The 13,012-nt window shown below is 43.0% G+C and overlaps 1 protein-coding gene across 1 annotated transcript; it reads right to left on the bottom strand.

Annotated features, from left to right (window-relative positions):
- LOC109127263 lies at positions 9,174–10,205 on the bottom strand. The gene has a single exon (XM_019231834.1). It carries the CDS (start codon positions 10,203–10,205, stop codon positions 9,174–9,176), a length of 1,032 nt encoding a protein of 343 aa, XP_019087379.1.

The following is a 13,012-nucleotide window of genomic DNA, read 5'->3' as shown; positions in this document are numbered from 1 at the left end:
GTTAGATCAAACCCAACTATAGCTTGGCTTGACTTGCACAGTTCTGATTGCATCTTATCTGCTAGCATAACAACCATTTGGATTGATAACCCTTTGTACTACAACTGCATAGGGAATTAATACCCTAGGTGAAAATCCTGTTATCAATTTGGCGCCGTTGCCATTTGGTTGAATTTAATTTTGCTACGTTTAGGATTTCAGCACTTGTTAGATCAAGTTCTATTTTCCATTTTGGTTCGGAATCTGACTTGTTTGCTTTCGCTTTTATTTGTTTTGAATCTTAGGTACAACCCAAGCACCCACCCGACCCATCACTCGATCACCTGGATCGGGTTGACACTTGTGTACACACTCGGTCACCTACTTGTGCATGCAAACACGATCCAGAGGTAGCCAAAACCTGAGTCCTTTCATCGACAACATCGACAGACCAAGGCTACTCAGACAACAACAAGTTCAACAACCGCAACCATCAATCATTGAGGAGACAATGAACAATCAGAACAGTCCACCAGCTCCTCAAACAAGGACCAACATAGGAGCAGGAGATGCTCCATCTACTCACACTCAAAGGAATGGCATTGTGCCACCTGCTGTCTAGAATAACAATTTTGAGATCAAGAGTAGTCTCATCCAGATGATACAAAGCAACAAGTTTCATGGANTTCATTGTCTAGGGAATATTTGCTTGAGGCATGTAAGACATCTGTATTGGTCAGGGACACTTAGGATTCGATTACCCCATCCTTAGAAGCTTTTGTATTTTAATTGCTTGTATTTTTATTCATCACTCGATCCTTTAAACGAACAGGTACACGATAACCTGCTTCATGTAACACCTTGAGCTGTTCTTGCTTATCTTACTTACTCGATCACCCCACCCGATCCTGTACTCGAATGCTTGCATCGAGTGCTTAGGTCGTGTGGTTCCTTGTTTATATTCGCTTTCTTTTATTTATTTTAGGATTGTTAGATCAAACCCAACTATAGCTTGGCTTGACTTGCACAGTTCTGATTGCATCTTATCTGCTAGCATAACAACCATTTGGATTGATAACCCTTTGTACTACAACTGCATAGGGAATTAATACCCTAGGTGAAAATCCTGTTATCAATTTGGCGCCGTTGCCATTTGGTTGAATTTAATTTTGCTACGTTTAGGATTTCAGCACTTGTTAGATCAAGTTCTATTTTCCATTTTGGTTCGGAATCTGACTTGTTTGCTTTCGCTTTTATTTGTTTTGAATCTTAGGTACAACCCAAGCACCCACCCGACCCATCACTCGATCACCTGGATCGGGTTGACACTTGTGTACACACTCGGTCACCTACTTGTGCATGCAAACACGATCCAGAGGTAGCCAAAACCTGAGTCCTTTCATCGACAACATCGACAGACCAAGGCTACTCAGACAACAACAAGTTCAACAACCGCAACCATCAATCATTGAGGAGACAATGAACAATCAGAACAGTCCACCAGCTCCTCAAACAAGGACCAACATAGGAGCAGGAGATGCTCCATCTACTCACACTCAAAGGAATGGCATTGTGCCACCTGCTGTCTAGAATAACAATTTTGAGATCAAGAGTAGTCTCATCCAGATGATACAAAGCAACAAGTTTCATGGATTGCCAATGGAGGACCCATTGGATCATCTGGATGAATTTGATAGGCTCTGTAGCCTCACCAAGATAAATGTAGTTAGTGAGGATGGATTCAAACTCTAGCTTTTCCCATTCTCTTTGGGAGACAAAGCACACATCTGGGAGAAATCACTCCCCAAGGAGTCCATCACCACTTGGGAAGCGTGCAAGAAGGCATTCCTGGCCAAATTCTTCTCCAACTCCAGAACTGCAAGGCTGCGAAATGACATTTCCAGCTTTGTTCAGAAGAACAATGAGACGTTCAATGAAGCTTGGGAACATTTCAAGGGGTACACTACCAGATGTCCTCATCATGGCTTCATCAATGCTTCATTGCTGAGTACACTTTATAGAGGAGTAGTCCCCAAGATACGGATGTTGCTAGACACCGCAAGCAATGGTAACTTCCTCAACAAGGATGTTGATGAGGGTTGGGACCTAGTGGAGAACTTGGCTCAATCTGATGGGAACTACAATGAGGAGTACGATCGCAATGTGCGATCTACTGGAGAAGAAGATGCCAAGTACAAGAGGGATATGAAAGCCCTTAATGACAAGCTCGACAAGCTCCTCAACCAGCAGCAGCATGTTCATGCAATGTCAGAGGAAGAGCAGTTTTTACAACAAGATGGGGAGACTGGACATATAGAGGATGTTAACTACATCAACAACCAAGGAGGTTACAACAAAGGGTACAAAAATTACAAGCCGAATCAAAATCTGTCTTACCGAAACCCAAATGTTGCCAATCCTCAGGACCAAACCTACCCATCTGCAGTTCAAGGGAACCAGGTCCAACATAAGCCTTTTGTTCAGTACAATCAAGGCTATGCCCCTAAGCAGCGATACTCTGGAAATTACCACCAGCCCATTGCACCACATGGATTCCAACAACACCAAGGCCCACAGAACCAATCACAAGAAGCTTAACTACGCGGCCTAATTCAGCAGATGATACAAAACCAAGCATCCGCTACTATGGACAATGCAAAACGTTTTGCGGAGATGAGCAACAAAATCGATTCAGGATATAGTGACTTGACTGCTAAGTATGATTCCCTCAACACTAAGCTGAGGTACCTAGAGGGCCACCACAACAACTAACAACTTCCAAAGATCAACCAACTTCCAGGTAAAGCTGTTCAGAACCCAAAGGATTATGCCACTGCCTAGGCCATCTTCCTTGACGATGACTATGAGGACTACCTCACTGGGGACAGTGATGATCAAGATGGGGAGGCTATGGATCACTATGGGATAAATGAAGCCAAGTACTACATATCTGATTACGAACCCGAGCCTTTACCCGAGGAGAGCGATTGAGTTGATGATCGAGCACTGGTTCGAGAATCACAATCTGAAGAACTATCCGAGGCTAAACCCGATGACACACCCGATGGTCCTGATCGGATGACACATCGAGTAGATGTTGAGATGAAAGATCAGCCTCAACCGCTTGTAGCAGCAGAAGGGGAACTAGAGGAAAGGTTCAATGCTGCCCTTGACATCCAACTGGAGGCACTTGTAGAGCGTATGGCCAAGCGTAAAGCTCCACCTCTTAAGCTTTTGCCACCACACGAACTTCAAGAGGAATCTGCCAAGGAGGCAGCTCGGCTGGAGAATGAGGTTAAGGAAGCTGTCAAGGAGATTGGGTTTGAGATTCTCAGGAGTGGAGTGTGCTTAGATCCTGAGCTGCAAATCGAGGAAATATTGGAGGATCCTGGCTCTTTTTACTTTGCCATGCTCGATAGGACTTTGGATTTTCAAGAATTGCTTGTGCGACCTTGAAGCTTCAGTCAGCATCATGCCACTGTCAGTTGCCAACAAAATGAGTTGCACCAGTTTTAAACCAAGTAGTCTGTATTTGGTTCTAGCTGATAGAACAGTCAGACATCCTATTGGGATCCTAGAAAACTTGCCACTCAGGATCGGAAGAGTGGAAGTCCCTACTGATTTCATGATACTTGATATGGATAAGGAACCAGACGATCCACTGATCCTAGGAAGACCGTTCTTGGCAACAGTAGGAGCCGTGATTGAGGTGAAGCAAGGCAAGATCAGAATAGAGCATGGTGAGCACTTCAAGATGGAGTTTGATGTCAAGAAGTGAATTAAGAGGCCAACCATTGATGGTCAAGCTTTTTCCACTAAGACAAAGCAGAGAAAAGTGAAAAATCTTGAAGAAGTCAACACCACATTTGCTGTGGAACCTGGACAAGACTTGGGGAATGAATTGAATCAGCCTGCTACAGTGGAGAGGATTCCAGAACCTCTCCCTCAAAGATCACATGCTTAAGGAGCATGATGAGTCAAGCTTAGTGACTTAAAACAAGCTCACTTGGGAGGAAATCCCAAAGGTATCTTCTATTTAATGTTCTTTTATTTTATTTGTTTTAAATCTTGTTTTCTATTTTTGCAAATTTATTTATAAAAAACAAAAGAGAAAAAAAAAGAAAAAGTGAAAAAGGAAAACTTGGGGAACCCGAGGGTCAACCTGACACCGTACTCGATGCCCCTGATCGTGTCTATACTCGGGAGGCGAGTGGAGTCCGAATTCCACAAGCCAAGCCCACTCTCGGTGAAGCCCAAGCTCCCTCAGCAGCACCGATAAGTCTTTCTACCATAGAGCTTTTAGTTTCCCTACTTTCTATTCTCTCTCAAACTCGAGTGGTATTTGCTTTTCTTTGGGAACTAACCCTATTAATCTCGAAGCTTAGTTTTTTTTCTTCTCAAGGATTCGATAATGGAGCCACACACAAAAACCTACCAAAGGAAGGGAAGAAGATCAACCTCCGCCGCTGCTACAACCGGAGGTGATGCCGTGGAACCTCGAGAATCCCAAGGAAGAGGAAACTTTCCGCATTCCCAACCGCTGGCTGAACATTTCGCTTTTCCAACCCGATGCTCAACCCGATCCATCACCCAATCCGGTGCTTGAGCAACCAATCGTGTAGATGCCCGTGTTCTCTGTCCTAACCCAATCGCTGTTGCAATTTGTCAATCTCCTCGACGTAGGGACCTGTCTACGTCCGAGAGAACCGTTACTGACCCTATGGAAATCGATTCTGATGCCGGTGGAGGAGACCCAATCCTCTAGGTTGAGAAGTAGAGCTGCGGCTGCAAGAGGGATGAGACCAGCCTCTGAAAAGGCTGAGAGAGCAGCTGAGGAAGATGATCGAGACACAGAGGAGGAGAACTGTGAGCGAGAGGGGGAGCAGAGAAAACGCACACGACAAGCCTCGCGGAGGCTGAAGCAGAAAGAGGTGGAGACTCCGGCAAAGCTCTTCAAGGTTTTCTGCAAGATGAGTTTCGTTGGTACCCGCTACCCTCACCGAGAGACGATGAAGCAATTGGGCATCACAAGAGATGTCGAGTTTCTGTTCGACATGTGCCACCTGGGCCATATGATGTGAGCCCAACTTGAAGCTTATGAGGAGGAAACGGTCCACTTTCTCTCAACACTAAAGTTGCACTACTTTGAGGACCACCCGAACCTACTACCCGATGGGGGGATCGGGTTCATCACCTTCTCCGTGTGAAACAAGGAGTACCGGCTTACTTTCAAGGAGATGGAGAAGCTATATGGTTTCAAAGCTGGGAGTGGAGAAGGAATGGAGGTGAGCAAGGAAGAAATGAGGTTCCTATGGCTGAAAATAGGAGACAAGCTCCCCTACAAGTCCACAAGCTCCAAATCCGCTCAAATAAGGAGCCCTGTTTTGAGGTATTTTCACAAGTCCCTCGCATGCACTCTTTTTGCTAGAAAAGAGACTGGGAATGTGAACGATCATGAGCTCCAGCTGTTAGACATTGCATTGTGTGGAGTGTTAGATAATGCTAGGGATGGGACATCGCTAGTAGGAGATGTTGCGGATACTAGTATGGTATTCGTGCTGCTCGATCAGTTCCTTTACGTCAAGTCATGGGCTATGAAGAGAAGAGAAGGGGGCGGAGAGATCTCCATTGGAGGACTGGTCACACCAATTTTTGTGGCCTGCAATGTACCTTTGAAGGAGGTGGTACACGATCTGAGATGGTTGGATATCGACTACCTCACGCTGGCGAGGTTCCTGGCTTATGAAAAGCCAAACGACATGCTGCTCTTCAAGTTTGTCCATCCAACCGCTGGACCCACCCAAATGATCCTGCCCAACGTCGTGTGCACCAAGGTCCGGCTCTAGAGGAGCTGTACAACCCGGAGGAGGAATCCGAAGCTGAAGAGAGAGAGACGACTGGGCAAGAGCAAGGAGACAACTCAGATGAGTATGATTTTGAGGAGTATGTGTGCTCTCAAAAGCAACCTGTTGGGGTGAGGGAAGCTCACAAGAGGATCGGTTGGATGAAAAGGATGAACAAATTCCTAGCCAAGAAGGTAAAGGACCTCACTGGCTCAGTGAAGATGATGGGAGGTCAGATCAAGGAGCTGCAAGACAAGACAAGCTGTGCCTCAGCTCCTACCTCGGGATATGCACCAACTTGGATGGGGAGAAGCAGACCGCCGCCTTACCAAATGTCGTATCAGATGCCCTACTCGATGCACCCTGCAAGCGGCTACACAGGTGATCATTCCGGACCTCTCCCACCATACCCGTCGTACTACCCGATGCCATACCCGATGGCCTACCCGAGCCCTTACCCGATGAACCCCTCGGATGCTGGTCCGAGCAAGTCGTCCGTGCGCATAACCGAGCTCTCTGATGAGCGAATCTCGGCGTCTGCTGAAGCCGGTGATGACCCTGGCTACACGTTGGAGAGTATGGAGGCTGCTACAACCTCCTTCTTCACCAACCCATGTGGTAACTCATTCATACACTTTTGTAAATAACATTGCATTTAGTTTTATTTCATCTTGTGTGATTCTTGGACTCCTTTTCAGACTTTTATTTACACAGAGACTGTGTAATTTAAGTTTGGGGGAGGGTCCTAGGATGTATATAACATTGTGTTTTATTTTCTTAATTCAAAATTTTGCATGCTAGTTTTATTCATTTGAGTTTGCATCTATTTGCATAAAAAAAACCCTAAAAATTTGAAAAATTTGAAAAATAAAAAAAGAGTGTTCATGTAGTTGCATTTTCATATTAGGATTGAGTCTAGATTGCTTCATATAGGATTGTTGCATATGCATTTTAGGGGAAAATGATTAAAACCGTCTTGTTTAATATCAAACCTTAGGATTGAAGATATAGCCCTTAATCACAGTTCATTGTTGCTAGATCAATCTTTGGAAAAAAAATGAAAAATCTTTGTTTAGAACCTTGTGTCTTTTGAATGCTTCTCCACTTGTTTGAACATCTCTATATTATTAGACTTAAGTTGAACTTAAACTATCTTGCTTATGGAATTTGAATACTTGCTCATGGTAACTCTAAACTCGGGTTAGCACTCCATTTTTACCAATCTTTTCGTTTAACCCGATTTGTTTTTCCCTACCCTTGAGCCCAAACCTTTCTTTCAAACCTTGTTGTGAATTGTTGAGTGAAGCCTTTTTCGTTGTGCTATAGGTTGTGAAACCTTGAGAGTATTGAAAACGACAAAGAACTGCCTCTTGATTTAGCTAAGTTAGAATTTGAACTAGCTAATAGAATCGGTTTTGAAAGATAGGTGATTAGCATGTTTGTTTGGGTTGGGTTAAGGAATAAAAGAAAAGAAGAAAAGAAGTCCCTAAGGTTAGAATCAAGTAGCTTTAAGTCCCTAAGTTTAGAATCAAGTAGCTTTAAGTCTCTTAGTAAAAGAAAAAAAAAAGAAGAAAACATCTTGCTAGTCTCCTAGAAAAAGAAGAAAGAAAAAAAAAATATACATATTAGGAGTTTAGCAAAGANAAAAAAAAAAAAAAAAAAAAAAAAAAAAAAAAAAAGAGAGCTAGATGTTTAAAGTTTAAACCTTAGGGATTACAAAAAAAAAAGAGAGAGTTAAAATCAAGGTTGTGGGTAGTTTAATTTTAGGGGGGTTTAAAGAAAAAAGGTGAATGAGAAAATGGTAGATTATCAAGAGTTAAACTTTGTATGCCCAAATTGTTCTCAATCTTAGATAGTTTTCATAACTGTCTAGCATTCCTTCTTTTGAGAGAAAACCATCCAAAGAATTTGCTTGAAACCACCTTACCAAAAAGCCTTACCCTTGAAACCGATTGAGCTTGATTCACCTTCCATTTGCAAGAATTCGCCAAACACTTAAATGAATGTGAAAGAGATGTTCTTTACTTTTAGTTGGAAGTTGAACTAGATCGATGCATGATGATAAGCATAGAAAAATATTTGTAAGTATGATTGATTGATCTTAGCACCATTAAACTATCTTTAAGGAGTATAGCTTGAATCCTTCTCTTAGCATATAAAGGTTATGAGTCCCCGTTTTCAAACCGCACCCTCCTACTTCCTTGCTAGAGGACTAGCAAGATTTAAGTTTGGGGGTCTGATAACAATCTAATTTACATGTTTTTAGCATCTTTTTTTGTTTACATTCTGCATTGTTTATACCTTTACCTTAGCATTTTTAGGTCATTAACTGTAGGAATTCACTTTTAGGCCATTTAGGGTGTTGCATTCTTGCATTTGCATATTTTGGATGAAAACAGGTGCTTTAGAGCCTAAAATGGGGAGAAACAAGGACAAATCCGAGCATGTACCCAAAGGAGCCATCGAGTTGGAAGAACAGTCCGAACCCCAACACGATCGAGGAGGATCCAAGAGCAGGAAGAACAGCCCGAAGATCCATCCGAGGAGTAACCCGACCTTATCCTCGTGTACCCCATCCTTAGAAGCTTTCGTATTTTAATTGCTTGTATTTTTATTCATCACTCGATCTTTTACCCGAACAGGTACACGATCACCTGCTTCGTGTAACACCTCGAGCTGTTCTTGCTTATCTTGCTTACTCGATCACCCCACCTGATCCTGTACTCCAATGCTTGCATCGAGTGCTTAGGTCGTGTGGTTCCTTGTTTATATTCGCTTTCTTTTATTTATTTTAGGATTGTTAGATCAAACCCAACTATTGCTTGGCTTGACTTGCATAGTTCTGATTGCATCTTATCTGCTAGCATAACAACCATTTGGATTGACAACCCTTTGTACTACAACTGCATAGGGAATTGATACCCTGGGTGAAAATCCTGTTATCAACATGATACATATTAGCGTAAATAGAGTCTGATCATATACCACCTGGAGGAGCTGGGACGGGTGATAGAGCCCATACCTGACGAGCATATGTACAGAGAAAGAGAAGGTGATTGACTGTTTCCTCCTCATGAGGACATCCTGAGCATTCGTTATACCTGGATAGGTGACGGTAGGCCATATTTTGTGCTACTGAAATGTAGTTAGTCAGACATTTCCAAAGAAAATGCTGTACCTTAGGACTAGTCTCCGTTTTCCATACTGAGCTGATGAGGGGATTCAGGCTAGGTTGACATACCTCCTGAGCCTTATTCCTGACATTCACAACTTGAGTGAGGACCCAATAGCCGGACTTGACAGTATAATGACCTGATCTTGTGTAATCCCAAGTGTAAACATCATGTCTGTTTATACCTCCTCGAGAAATATTTCCCCCAATATATCCCTTCTCCATTCTCTTCCATTATCCCTCAATAGATCATTTACTTTGGTCAGAGAAGAAACATTAGAACGGAGATGTTGTGGGATTTGTCTGACCTGTTGCAAGCTTCTAGCCGATTTAGAGTGAAGCCATTGAGTTTGCCAGATGTCTGTTGACTTTCCATCTCCTATGACCATCCTCGCTCCCTTCTTTATAAGTTCTTGGGCTGCAAATATGCTTCTCCATGCATAAGATGGTCGAGATCCCAGCTTGGCTTGAAGAGGATCAGTTTTGCTAAAATATCTACTCCGAAAAACCCTTGCCATCATAGTGCTTGGACATGTTATCATACGCCATAGCTGCTTTCCAAGGAGTGCTATATTGAAGGTCTCAATGCCTTTAAATCCTAGACCGCCTTCATTTTTTTGTTTGCTTAACTGATCCCATGCCTTCCAATGCATGCCTCTTGAGTCTCGTTTGTTCCTCCACCAAAAATCAGCCATCAAAGAAGCCAATTGCTGACATACCGCCTTTGGGAGCATGAAACATGACATAGTATATGTCGGAAGTGCCATTGCAACTGCTTTCAACAGAATCTCCTTACCTCCTGAAGAGAGGAAATTCGCTTGCCAACCAGAGAATTTTTGCTGAAGACGCTCTTTCAGATAGCCTAGGATTGTGATTTTCGATCCTCCAAAAGCTTCAGGGAGTCCTAGATAGAAACTGTATCCTCCTTCCTCATTGATTCCTGTTAGCTGCTTTATCTCCGACTTTCTATCCTGAAGAATACGCTTCCCAAAGTAGATACTTGACTTCTGGTAGTTTATTCTTTGGCCAGAAGCAATGCTATACTCATCTAGAATAGATAGCAGGCACTGAAACTCTTCATCTTTTTCCCGACAATAAAAGATGCTGTCATCGGCAAATAACAGGTGTGATACTGATGGAGTCCCTTTCGCAACTGTCAGACCAGTGATTTTGCCTTCTTTTCCCGCTTTTTGCAGCATACACACCAACATTTCTGTACACAAGACAAATAGGTATGGGGACAGTGGGTCTCCTTGCCTCAAACCTCTTGTCGGGATAATCTCACCAAATGGAGCACCATTGATTAATACCTGGTAGTTAACTGACTCAACACAGCCCATTCACAAGTTTATCCATTGCTCCGAGAAACCCAAAGTCTGTAATGACTTCCTCAGAAACGACCATTCCACTCGATCAAATGCCTTTGAAATATCAGTCTTTATGGCAATGTATTCTTCAGAGCACTTGTTGGTCGAGTTAAGAGCATGGATCAGTTCGTGTGCAACCAAGATATTATCAGAGATTAACCTGCCTTGAATAAAAGCGGCTTGAGTATCCGAGACTACAGTAGGCAGGACTTTCTTGATCCTGTTGGCCAGTACTTTCGCAATTATCTTGTAAATAACATTGCTTAGACTGATTGGTCGGAACTCCGTTAGCTTCACCGATTTGAGCTTCTTTGGAATTAAGCAGATATTGGTCTTGTTCATCTCCTTTTCAATTGTCCCGGTTGTGAAGAACCCTTTTACGAGCTCCAGAATTTGATCACTTAAAACACTCCAATGCTGTTGGAAGAAGTGTCCTGTTAAGCCATCAGGACCTGGACTCTTGTTTCATCAGCTGCTCATTTTGCACTCGGTGATCTTAGGGCCAGTATCAAGATTATCATCAATGGAGTGTCCAACATCCTCCGAGGAGAATAAGAGCTTAAAGTAGTTTTCAGCCAAACGTCCTAGGTCTTTTTCCGCAAACCACTCCTTACCATCATCATCAACTAAACAATGAATTCGGTTTTGTGCTCTTCGGTTCTTGGTTGCTGCATGGAAAAATTTGGTGTTTTTATCACCATTGTTGAGCCAAGTTAGCCTACTCTTATCCTTCCAGAACTGTTCTTCCTGCCTATACTCCAAGTTTAGCTCTCTTTTCCGTCTTGTAAGCTCGTCTCTACAAAATGGAGTTTGGCGAGTAACCAAGTCTATTTGATGATGAAGCTCTTGTATCCTCCTTACTGAGTTCAGCTGATTGTCCCTCTTCCATCTTGAAATTCTTTTCCGACATTCAGCAATCTTCTCCATCATTGATAATTGGGAACTACTTCCCTCATTTTTCCAGAAATCTGAGATCATTGCATCAAAACCTTCTCTGGAGCTCCATCTATGATCATATTTTAATCCAGCCCAACTCTTCCAATGTTCTCCCATCATGCTAGTGATTAGAGGACTGTGATCCGAACTGACCTTTTTGAGATACACCGCTTGCGCTTTAGGAAATAGGTTCATCCAAAATTGTTTTGCCACCGTTCTGTCCAGTCGACATTGGACCAATTCATCATTTCTATTGCCAAACCAAGAAAATTGATATCTAGTATGTTTAATTTCCCAGATGCCACAAGCTGTACGCATTCTTCTAAACTCTTCACATGAGGCATTACTTCGAGTTGGACCACCCAGTTTCTCTGAAGGACCAACCAACTCATTAAAATCTCCAGTTAGTATCCAATGACTCCTTCTGTTCACTCCCATCCTAGAAAGCCTTTCCCATAGTTCCCCTCTTTCACTTTGCACCGGCTCTCCATAAATGCATGTCAGAAAGAATTCCTTTCCTTGCCAAGTGACAATGGTGTCTATCATTCTCTTATCGGACTGTAGGATCTTCACTGACACAGAGTTCTTCCACATCAACGCAAGTTCTCCACTCTTACCAATTGGTTCGACAATGTGGATATCATAGTAACCTAAATGATTCACAACATTCTCAAGATATTCTCTCTTTTTCTTGGTCTCACAGAGGAATCTTATCTCTGGGAAATACCGACCTCGTATTTCCCTCAGGTGTCAAACTGTAGAGGTATTCCCCACTCCCTGACAGTTCCAGCTCAATATTCTCATATTGATCTCGATGGGTTGGAATTAAACATCAACCCTTCTTTCTTGTTTGCTCCACGTTTACCCATTGTAGTACAATTGGAGAAAACTGAAGACTTAGCTGCCAAATTAGCAGAATGAATTTCCAGAGGAGCTGCTACTGGAGCAGAATGTTCAGACTGAGAGTTAGAGACTCCTGCTTTAGGGCTTGAACTGGAAGTCTGGGAACCCAGTCTCTCAAATACAGATGGTGAATTCTTCTGTTTGCCTACTGAGGATCCTTGTTTACCCGAGTCCGGATTGGAGTCCTCCTTGTTGCCTAGTCTTTCAAAGACAGATTGAGATTGGTTCTGTATTTCCAGGTCTCCTAAGCGAGCCTTTTTTGTTTTTCTCTCTCCACTACTGCTCAGTCGTCTTCTTTTTGATGGTGTGAAAGTAGACTCACCAGAACTTTTCGATCCTTCCCCCTTCAAAGTCCTTTGATCACCCTGTTTGGGACGCCACTCCTGTACCTGTTTTGATCTACTACCAAGAGACCCTTTCCTAGGCCACTGCAATCGCTCTTGAATCTGCTTTTGCTTAGTAGTGGGTTCCGAGTGTTCGGAGTGAGACTCAAATGAACCTCGAGCTTCAGTCAAAGGGGGGGGTGATCATCTCTTATCGCCACTTCTTTCCCTTTACTCTTGATTTTCCTTGAGTCCTTGTTGTTGTTGAACTCCTTCCGGGCAGTACGTTTTTGGTTGGCACGCTGAGAGATCTCTTCAGGAAAGTTAGCCTGATCATGTGTAAGTCTCATACATGAGAGGCAGACTTTCAAGAGCTTTTCATATTCCAATTCGACTTTTACCACTTCCCCAGTAGAGAATTTGACATTCTTAACAAAATCCAGCGGCTTATCTGCTTTAAACCAGGCCCTTGCTCTTACATATTCCAGA

This window comes from Camelina sativa, chromosome 11, assembly GCF_000633955.1.
Source record: "Camelina sativa cultivar DH55 chromosome 11, Cs, whole genome shotgun sequence".
NCBI classification, from domain to species: Eukaryota; Viridiplantae; Streptophyta; class Magnoliopsida; order Brassicales; family Brassicaceae; genus Camelina; species Camelina sativa.
The sequence above is the reverse complement of the archived record's forward strand: the minus strand, read 5'-3'. Positions and strand labels throughout refer to the sequence as shown.